Here is an 11,312-nt window from a genome sequence, read left to right as displayed (position 1 = left end):
TTAATTTAGAGACTCACATAAGAGTCCACACTGGAAAGAAACCATTCAGCTGCTCACATTGTGAGCTTTGATGAGATTTGCCTGGCATACTTCGCTCCAAAAACATAGATGTGTTCAGATGTGTACATCAATTGGTTCATTTTAATGAGCTATAAGATTTGGCCACAAGGGATATCAGACATTCAAATTAGAGCATAACCATTTCCCATATGTTATCTTTATAACGTTTTATGATGCATAACAACACTTTTTATTACCATAGTCAACATCAACAGGTCAGATTTCTTTTAATTGATTTTCAAAAACCAAAATGATTTATTATGATCTTGTTGATTGTTATTATTGCATGTATTTGCTGTTAGCAGATTGCAGTTTAATTTTGAAAAGGTTTATTGAAATAAGCCTGTTCAAACCTTTTCAAATTGGATTCATTATAAATCTTATCTTTCGAATTTTGAGTTAAACAATAAAAGATGTGTCCATGTACACTCGTTTTTGAATAATTTGATAATATCTATTTTGAATTGTTGCTAGTTGGCACTTTGGAATGGTACAGTCAGCGTTAATGAGCTTTCAATTTTTAGAAAGCCATACTCCAAGCATATAGCAGGAAAATCCTACCTGTAAAAGGCCATAGATGGACAATTGTATCAACTTTTACACTAGCCATCACATTGAGAACAGTGACGGGTTAAATTGAGTCTTTATTTGGTGTTTGACTGAATTGATTTTGAAAATAAATGTTTGACTGACTGTCATGTATCACTAAAGCTGTGGGTGCTCTTTGCTTCAAAAGTCAACTAATCTACTAAATGTCAAACACTTCCTAAACAGCAGCCACACTGAAGAACCGTGACAATAAAGAAAATAGATTTATTTTAGGGTTCTGCCTTAGAGATACTCCATATGGCTGAGGACATGTGTCAGTGAGCTAAGCCATGCTGTCAGACAACAGTAAATTCACTTTCCATAAAGCATAGCTTCAGATCGGCAAACCTTAAAGCTGAAATCAGGCCAACACAGCAGTGGTCAGGTTATATCGTTTTGGCTGGTAGATATATATGATTGTATTATTAGTTGTATCGACAACTGTTCAAAAAGTTTTAAACAAAATCAGTTTGTAAAATTGTAGCTTTGTGGTGAGAGTTGTATAATGTTTGATTAGCTGCTCGGAATGCTCACTGTATTTGCTTTATTATGTTTTGTTTCCTATATTATAGATACATCTTCTCCACTTTGAGCGATAGAATTACTAACAAAATAATTTCTAAACAAAGCACTTATATACTAATAAAGGACTGGCTTATCTAAAGCCAGTTGAGTAGCACTTGAAATGTTTTAGCTCTATGAAACCTGATGTATATGATTCTGTTTTCTTCAAGTTTGTATCTTGTTGGTCGAACGCACTTATTGTAAGTCGCTTTGGATAAAAGCGTCAGCTAAATGCAATGTAATATAATGTTATACATTATTTCAATGGACCTCTGTCTGTGCATTCAATTCATGCAGAGCCCTGGGCGTGCAGCTGTCTGTTGATATCAAATGAGGTCATTCCAGATAAAAGGTCAAAATATTATGCTTGGGTTTCAGGTTAAAAACCAGTTCTGACCTTTGACCTTTTCCATTGGACTAAAAGTTGCTGTACAAATATGCATTGTGCGCTGCCAAGTATGGTTTGACTCCTGATGAAGTATAAGGCAGGTCGTCTCCTCTGTCTCCCCCTTTGAAACACTGTATGTTAAATAAAGGCCCACAACATGTCATTATAAAAAGTTGCTCTCAGAACACTTTTTATTTCTAAATGTTGTGCCTCCTCGATCTTCCATCCATGCATCTGGTCTGGTGACCCGGAAATGGATCTCGTCTTCATCTTGAAGGACATCCCAATTCCTAAACCCAGAGGAGTGAATTTGAATGTTCTTATGTAAAATACTACAGTGCAAAAATACAAAAGAAATCAGATTTGTAATCTCTTTTTACTTAGTATTGGCATCAAATAATGTACACAAAGTTATAAAGTAGTTATTATGCAAATAGGATAATTTCAGAATCATATTTAGATTATAAATAATAAATATTGGAGCTGATAAATGTGGAGCTATACGTTCAGGTAAACAATGATGACCAATGTAACACATACAACATGTGTCTATATAAATTAGGCCAATTTAAAATGAAAACCTTAGTAATAGTGACTAAAAGACAACAATCTGGTCCATTTGGAAAACTCAGATTTATTTGGCATACTCTTCACATGCATTGATGATCGTTTACATCAAAAGTGTTCACAGTACTAAACATGCTTGCAGGAAATAGATGAGAAACTTTCAAATCAGCGCGAGTCTGTTCCATTCATCCGTTTTTGGTCGTGGCACGTGACAACTTGAGGGCATGAGTGGATGACGTTAAAAGGATTAACATCACCTCATCAAAGGGTGATTGCTTCACACAGTTCAATTCAAAACAAGACAGAAAAAGACCCTATAGCACACCGGATGTCCTTTCAAAATAATACATGTTTGGCTCCCCCCCCCCCTGCTGTGTTAGTCCATCCGCAGCTTCTTCAGGTGGAGGAGTTGAGGATGCGCGAGTCTGCGGAGTCGGAGCGCTCCTCGTACTCCTCCTCCGGGGAGTAGAGGCCGGGTTTGGGCCCCAGCGTGCAGCTCTCCTCCTGGATGCTGATGCGCTGCTCCTCGGAGGGTCTGGAGGGCAGGATGGCGGAGCTGCGGAACACTGATCCCCCGGGCCCCAAGGCGGCTGCGGGGGAGAACGGGGACACGTACTGGGCCGCCGAGCGGAGCTGGTACTGCTGCTGGAGGGCCATGGTATTCCACAGAGTTACGTCATTGTGTACGAAGGGGCTGCCCTGGCTGCGCGTCAGAGAGTTGCGCAACATGAGCGGGTAGCGCGTGGGCTGCGGAAAGGACGGGTGTTGCATGGGGACACCCAGCGGTCCCGTGGACACCACGCCCGATGCCGGGTCCGTTGTGAACCGGAGCGACTCGGGGACCCGGAAAGCAGAGCCCACCGACCACTTGGCGCTGGAGGACACCGGGTGGTATGAGCCCATGTGCTCGAACAGGTGTCCGTTTGAAGGCAGCAACAGGGTTTCAGGGTGCGGGTCGTTCTGCGGGTGCGCGCTCCCGTCAGGGCCCCGGCTGGACAGCAGCACCTCGATGGCCCCCACCAGATCCCCCCCGCAGCCTCTGAGGATGAGCTCCAGGACAGGAGGCTTGTGAGCGGGGAAGATCTTCTTGAGGACGTCCAGCGGCGGCCGGTTGGCCCGCAGGCTGAAGGGCAGGTTGATGGAGCCCGCGAGGCCTTCAATGAGCACACTCTGCTCTCCGGAGCTGATCGGAAGCTTGTGAAGACTCTCGGTCTTCACTTCCTTCCCAGCGCTGCCGGCTTTAGAGAGGCTGCAGCTGCTCTCCTCCGGTTTGGAGGGCGTCTCTGGGGGCTCCGGGGTGTAGCAGGAGTTCGGTTTGGAGCCTTCAGGGGAGCTGACAGCCTCCTGCTCCTTCTCACTGGAGCTCCCCCCGTTCTCTCCTCCGGACCCTTCATCAGTACCCTCATTCGTCGGCTCTGCAACACATCAGAACAAAGAGTCAGGAGACAAGTTTGGGCAGGGGGGTCATAACAGTTCAGCTGCATTTATCTGACTTCAGAAACATTTATTTTCTGCACTCTAAGTCCAAAAGCTCTCCTCAGGAGGAAACTTGACACACAATGAATGGCTTGTCTCCAACACAGAGACTGATGAGGATGTTTTCCACCCCCCCCCCTCCCTAAAGCTGTTAACACAAAGTGCTGACTGTGTGTCAGTGAGGAATCTACCGTCGATGCCTTTTGACCACATTTTGTAAACAGATCGCGTATTGCTCGGTAACATTTCATCTGAACTTGACCTCGTTCGAGAGAAATGGCGATTACATCGGATTGGTGCTGTCTGCGCTGATTACTGTCATCTTGTAAAGCACTCAGCTCCGCCTGTCCGGGTGATGGATCTGGAGTCAGTTGATCGCTGCTTGTGTCCAGATGTTTGTGTCCCAGAAAACCACCAAAGTCAAGTAGAAAAATAACCATAGGCCTATGACTGGAATATTTGGCTGAAATATTGAGCATTTTTACTTTTCATTAAAATCCAAATAAACGCTAGTTTGCTTTTACCAACAAAGAGAAGGCAAACGATACCGAAATTAAATATACAAAGCTAAACCTACGAGTTGATACAGTGAAAATAAATAAATTGAAATTGGCTGTCACATAGATTTTATAAAATAATAAACACATAATTATTGTTGTATATATTGCAAGTATAAAGGAAATAATTCCTTGTCAAATAAAATAGAAACAACATGCATGTTTCCATTAATAAATAGGCTATATAGAAACAATCAAAAGCAAGATAATAGAAGAAATTAACGCAATAACAATCAGGTCAAATGAATCCACCTTAATATCAAAAATCTAAATGAGGTTTGTTTATTTATTTTTTAATCTAACTTTGTCAACATTTGAATAAAACATTATTTTATTGTATTATTATTTGTATTTAAGTTATCTGTTTTATTACCAATACATGTGCGCTGCTGTATTATCATTTCGGCCTCGGGGAATAAGTAAAGTGGTATCTTTCTTATCATGACTTGAAATCTTTTAAAGAATGTTTTCATTTAGCGAAGGTGCCATAAAGCAACATTTATAGGAGCTGTTTTAAGTGAATTCTTTGTAACTGAAATATTACTTTTAAATGTATCCCAATGATCAAACCGTAAAATGTTTTTGAACACTCAACACACTATAATTTTAGAATCATTGTAAAGGAAAAGCAGTTTTTACAAGAAATAATCTCAGCCCCATTCATATCTGCACATTTATTTATTTAGAAATATAATGATCTTGGGACATTGTAATAAACATATCTTAGATTTACATATTTAATCTGCCGTATTTTGTGAAAACTTTAAACAATTATCATAATAAAAACAATCTAGCCTATATTGGTCACTTATTCCAATCACATGTGCACTTTGTGAAGTATTAGTATTATTAGGTTATTTATTTTTGTAATAGCCATCCTTCTGATCATAGCAGTTTAAAATTACTAATAATTTGTTTCTTAATTTGACATTTTCTTCCATCAAATAAAAAGTAATAGCTCATCAGAAATGTGAAACACATTTAGCCAAACTATGTTCCTGCAGCTCTGGTTGTTATGCTCCCACCTGCTGTGCGTGTCGGCGCTCCGGAATGAACCGGCTCCATACTGCTCCACCTCAGCTCCAGCTCTTCTGTCCTTGGCGGGGCTCCATGGTTCCCCTCGCCGGCTCCGGGCATGCCGAGGCCGGGCAGCACTCTGAGGGACTCCGGGATGAGGCTCTCCAGACTCTCGTTGGCCTGCTGCCTGCGGAGCGCCACCTGCGCCGCCATGACGCGCTGCCGCTCGATGATGAGGATGCACTTCTCGCAGGTGCAGTCCTTGAAGCGGCAGTAGCGTTTGTGACCTTTGAGCCACGAGAGCACGCCGTGGTTCCTGCACCGCGCGCACTTGGGGGTTCTTTGCAGCGGGGCCCGGGGCTGAGACACCGGAGCCCCCATGTACAAGTAGGGGGACCCGTAGCCATTCATCGTGGGAGCGTGTTCTCCAGGACGCGCAAGTGCATCTGCGGAGAGGCGAGGAGGGGGAGTGGTGTCAGCAGCAGAGAGATGGAGCTGGATGGAGCTGCTCAGCCACACGCATGGCAGGATGAGGAGAAGAGGTGTGGGCTTGTTGTGGAGGATCCAACTTTCCCTCGGCTGACAGCACAGATATGCATCAGGGCTGACACGCACTTATTGAGACGAGTAACCAAACGCTGTCACTCGCGTCAAAGCACGCTGCAAAAAATGTCCACGTGAGGCTGGGAGGAAACAAAAGTGCATGTGGATCAGATCATGTTTCCCTTAAGAAATAGGTTAAAGACTATAACATTGTGTTCTGCAGTGGAAACTGATATTCTCTTTGTATTAAGAATCTTGTCAAGGCTTGTAATAAAGAAGTTGACATTATTTGAAGGCACATTTCAGATTGATATAATGGGAAGCTGCAACATTATCTACACAAATGCTCCCAAAAAAAGTCAAATTTACATTTTACATCTGTACAAAATAAACAACTCTTAGTGACACTCATAGTTATTTTTTAATATGGCTATCATTTCAGTTTTAACAATTTAACATACAAATAACATTTTCTTTGATATATTAATACCTTTAATGTGTTACAGTCATGTAAAGTGTCAAATGAATATCAAAAATATACCTTTTCATTTGATAGACTATAAGTACGTTACAATGCAAAGTAAAACAAAAAGTGCATGAGTTAATGCAAAAATAAAAGCACTACATGAATGAACTGCATCAATAGCACTCAACTGAATATCAACATTAATATTCCAGCCGGCAACAATAAGGATGAAAACTGTCCTTGCATAAAACAAACCCCATTAAAATACTAATTGCACAAGTAAATGCCTTTTTAAGTTGCATCATGATTTTAAATCTACATTGAAAAAATGTTGTTCTCAAAACTCAACTGCAAAACATATGACAAGCTGTCAAAACTCTATAGATATGCATTTCCCCAAATATGTTCATTATTACGACCTAACATCAGCATTCGACTCTTCCTATAAATTAATTAGGATTTTAAGAGTCAGGACTTGTTTATGCCCCTCCCTGTTGCCTGCAGGCTATACGACTTAATTCGACAAAGTGCTCGCAGCTTCTCGCACCTTTTACACAATCGTACATAACTTAGATGATTAGGTCTCTACATGTATAAAAAGCCCTTTGGGAACTATGTTGAGGATGCTGATATGTCCCTTCTGCTGGACTAATAGAGGGCATTGAAACATAACACCGGACAAAGCCGGGGCCCATTTCTGACCGTAAAAAAGGTTTATTCAAGCAAATAATGGGATCCGAGCCTGGCGCGGCTTACAGAGAATAAGAGCATGGTAAACTTCCCCACATGAAGCCCGTCTCCAGGGCTATTAAGCTTTTAATTGGAAAATAGCAGAGGAAATTTCAAGGTGACGAGAGTGGCTTTGCAGTTTGTGCCGGCCGAGTAGATTTGTGGGGAGTGGGAGGCCTGGACCACAACGCGTAATAAATTTATTCATGTTGTTCGTTGATAAAAGACCAAAACACGGACCGGAATAAAAGTTTACACGGCAGGAAGTATTGTTATTGGCATAACGTCTGATTTCTCTATTTTGTATTTTGATGCATAATGAAGATGCAGGAATGGTTATTTGAATATCTCATGTGCATTTGATAGCTGAATCAATTCTGAGGAAAATACATATTCTTTATAAACGTTACATAGTGAGGCTGAGCACAGTAGGCCTACAGTCTATTACATAACATACGGGTTAAATAAATAAATAAAATATGTTTTGAAAACACAAAAAACAAACAGATATGTGCCACCTGAAAATATAATAGAAAAAACGTTGAAAAACACATGTACATATTTGAATTTCAAACCAAATATAATAATAATGGAATATAATATCTAATAATATATATTAATAATATTTTGTTATTATTAGACAATATATTTTTAGATGGATATTTGTATAACCATCCAACCAACAACAACCTCATGGTGGCGCCACAGAGAAAGTCTGTGGATCACCAACGTCATGATGATGTATCCTCTGGGGAACATGAATAATCTGCAACACATTTGAAAACACTTCATACTTTCGTGAGTTTGGAGATGTCCTAGTTTGGACCAAAGAAAACAATGTAAAACGTTTTTAAAAATCGTATTATCTGTTCAACATTACTGGGGTCTTAGCCGGAATCACAGTCATAACTTAACGTTAATGTAGAACCCCACTAATAGAATAATAAATAATAATAAATCCTCAATGAGGAAATCTCATTGAAATTAAAAATTCCTTTCAAGGAAACATGTCACATTATAATATTTTTAAAATATTTTATAACTTCAGGAAACAGAATGCCTATAGGTGCAACTTCATAAAATGACATATTTTCAGATTTGTATACCATTGACTTGGTGATTACATTCCCAATCAAAGGTCATGGGTCACCCCACTAGACGTAAAAAAGGGTCATGATTTTAAATTGGACACACCAGTGTCCCCTGATTTACTTCCACTATTTCAGACCATACTGAAATTGGACAAAATGTCATGGTCCCTAAACGATGAATCACACTGACTTAAATCATCTCGACTTCTTTTAATGCTTTACGATGTTATATCTTAACCACTGAATGAATTGGAACAACATTTGGCAAAAACACCTTCCCCTTTAGGAGGAATCCAGCGACATCATCAGGTCAAAACATCAATTTGATTTATCACCAAACACAAATAACAATTTCCCATAGCTTCAGCTGTACTTGGCGTTTGGTGTTGATAAGCAAATGTAATAGAAACTGAGATGTTGAAATCTGAACAGACATTTCAAAAAATGTCAAAGCTCAAAGAATCTGTTTGTGCAATTCACTTAACATATCACCCTTTCACATCTTGGACCCCATGTTAATGTTAGCTCCTACAGCATGGCCCCTCTCCAGGAGCAGGGGCGGGGCTGACCTCTGCTGAGTGGGGTTATTATGAGGTGCTGATTGGGGGCGTAGCTGCCACTCAGAAGTCCTGTCACAGGAACGCTGATTTAAGTCTCCCCAGGGAGGCGGGACACCGAGCTCCTCACTGAGGAATTAGCCGGACGTCTGAATTAGTGAGAACATCCGTCAGCACGCATCAGTCCTCAGGGAAAAAAGGAAAAGTCTGTGGCTTTTTTAGGATACTACAAAATAAGTTGGAGCAACCGTATGAGCACTAAATGTATCAGCTATTCCAATAGTGTGTTTTTGATTTTGACATCCAAAGAAGTGATTGGAGAAACATGAATATTACATGTGTTGTTAAAAGATAGTAAGGAATGTAAAGACAATTGTGTAAAATTAGCAACTTTTAATATTGTTAAACAATTACAATATGTATATCTATCAAAGATTAATTTGTTTTACTGTTAAAATAAAGTAATGCAAATATCACATTAAAAGGATTGCCAAGGTTACAAACATATCCTGAAAAATGTAGGTTATCATTATACTTTTACTTTAATACCATATCATGAAATGTAATACATTTTTGATTAAATTGGAATGAATGATGGGAATCCATATGGAATATAACGCCTATACAATTATTATTATTATTATAAAAGAAAATGAATGAATAGTCCTTTATCATTTGGCAGCACCACAAAGCAATGTTTAAGAATTATTCCTAGAAATATAAATATAAAATTAAACACAGATAAATGACAGAACAAATATTAGTTAATTAATTGAAGACAAGGTGTTTTTATTTTTATTGAAACTACACTGAAAAAACTGAAACAAATGTCACACATCCACAGATGTTACTAGTCTACTAGTACAGTTATGTGACATTTGTTGACATAATACATTTAATTAAAGTCAACGTTTCAGTTTTTTCAGTATAGCCTATTTCAAGTTGGTGAGATGAGGAGTTTCATTATTGTGAAAGATAGTTTAGTTGAACAATATTATAAATAAAAAAGGTAAAATATTATCAAAATCAGTTCCCCAGCGTAGATAAATACGTAAATGGCTACTTTTAAACAACTATCTTTTGTCTTTTCAGTTCTAAAGTAAAATGACTAATTCATTTTATTGTTTTGTATTTTTCCCTTCCTGGGCCACAACTGTATCGTGAAATGACGACAAGGAGACATACTGTAAGATGAAGTTATGGTCTTCTGATTGGATAGCAGCAGCTATGGAGCAAGTCACATCATAGTAAGTTTAAACAAAACAGTTTAAAAATTATATATTACAGGCAAAAGTATTTTATTTAGAATCGTAATTAGATACTAGTTCATTTTCCTGATTACATATTGATAAGGAACATTTTCAATGCTGAGTAATGTTACTTAAATTAATAAGCATTTTAACACTCACAATTGGCAATTCTTTCGTTTCTTCTTTAAACAGGGCTCATGTATAAATACTACATACAATTTTTACTTTATCCATTTCTAACTCCTGAATGTATGCCTCTGATCCACTTGTGGAGAAGAGTGTGTCCTCCCGTGCTGTTCTCCCTGCAGGTGTAAAGACAAATGATGGGTAACGTCCTCAGATTAGTGGTGGATGCACAGCGGTTTAGTCCGTCTACTCCGGCCTGTTTATTGGTGCTTGGCTCTCAGGGCTGGACGTTTATGACCGGTGCTCTGCCTGTCCTTCAGACAGCCCCAGATCCTCCTACCAACAAACACATCCACCTTTAAAGTAAAACAAATACCAAAGGGCTAGTTCGGCTGGGAAAAAGAATGAATACTCTGTTAAGTATGATAATGTCTTTCAAGTAATGTCAGACAGCACAAACTTTTGTAAAACATTCAGGCGGTCTATTACAAAATGTTTAAAATGTCTCAAGTTTAGACATAGCACTTACTGTGAGAAGAAAGGGGACTGAAGTTGGGTGGAAGTGGCATGAAACCAAAATTGTACCAATGAAAAAGTATATTTCCAACTTATAAAATGGTTTTAACCCCAGATTAATTTATTCGTTGACTTTATATCATTGAAAATTCCATTATTTCTTTTAACAGTTTGTTTGCCTTTTTGGATTGTATCTTCATCTAAGTTATTTCATGTTTAACTTTAGGATAAGTGTACATTTTGACTCATTAGATTTGAATACACAGTAGTGGTCGGTACCCAGTTAATACACAGGTATCGCATTATAACGGTCAACACGTCTCCATTAGGAGACGCGTGCTGCAGTTAAATAACCATGCAAATAAATAAAAGTGCAACACTGAAAAGTGATGCCCACAGCTGGGCCCGGAGCACTTGTTGACGTTCTGGTCTTATTTTAACAATGTGATCGCATCATCTTTTTCCGATATTATTGAAGATCTGCTGTAAGCTAGCTGACCTAGCCATTTCAAATATACTGAAAAACACTTTGCTTCATTCCCAGCTGTGTACATAATATGTTGTGTCCCTGTCACCGTTTTGAGCTTCTTGCAGCATTTCTTATTTGCAGCTTTTCTTTCATGCAACGCTTTTAGAAAACTTACCTCACGTTGGTGAGTGTTTTTTTTAAATGCTGCCCATTTCTTGTCAAGTAGGTGAAGATGTTTCTTTATTTGCCTCTGTTTAGGCACATTTGTTTTTTTTAATTTGCATCATTTCTGAAGCTGCAGTGTTCTGGCCGTCGGCCATCGAAGGGACACAAAAGGAGAGCGCTTGG

At 39.2% G+C, this 11,312-nt stretch overlaps 1 protein-coding gene across 1 annotated transcript; it reads right to left on the bottom strand.

Moving 5' to 3' along the window:
* Positions 1-2,299: 2,299 nt before the first annotated feature.
* On the bottom strand, positions 2,300-5,780 carry dmrt3a (doublesex and mab-3 related transcription factor 3a). The gene is made up of 2 exons (XM_034216698.1): positions 5,226-5,780; positions 2,300-3,582 (listed from the first exon to the last, which is right to left on the bottom strand). Exons 1-2 carry the CDS (start codon positions 5,626-5,628, stop codon positions 2,564-2,566), a joined length of 1,422 nt encoding a protein of 473 aa, XP_034072589.1. The 5' UTR covers positions 5,629-5,780; the 3' UTR covers positions 2,300-2,563.
* Positions 5,781-11,312: the final 5,532 nt, after the last annotated feature.

The sequence above is a fragment of the Gymnodraco acuticeps genome, unplaced genomic scaffold, assembly GCF_902827175.1.
Source record: "Gymnodraco acuticeps unplaced genomic scaffold, fGymAcu1.1, whole genome shotgun sequence".
Taxonomy (NCBI): domain Eukaryota; kingdom Metazoa; phylum Chordata; class Actinopteri; order Perciformes; family Bathydraconidae; genus Gymnodraco; species Gymnodraco acuticeps.
This window is presented reverse-complemented; position numbering and strand designations above follow the sequence as displayed.

Bases quoted from the DNA above. Each gene is read 5' to 3' on its own strand.
- dmrt3a (XM_034216698.1), bottom strand. From the start codon at position 5,628: ATGAATGGCTACGGGTCCCCCTACTTGTACATGGGGGCTCCGGTGTCT. The intron at 3,583-5,225 runs GTGGGAGCATAA...GATGTGTTGCAG, and splicing joins AGCGCCGACACGCACAGCAG to AGCCGACGAATGAGGGTACT.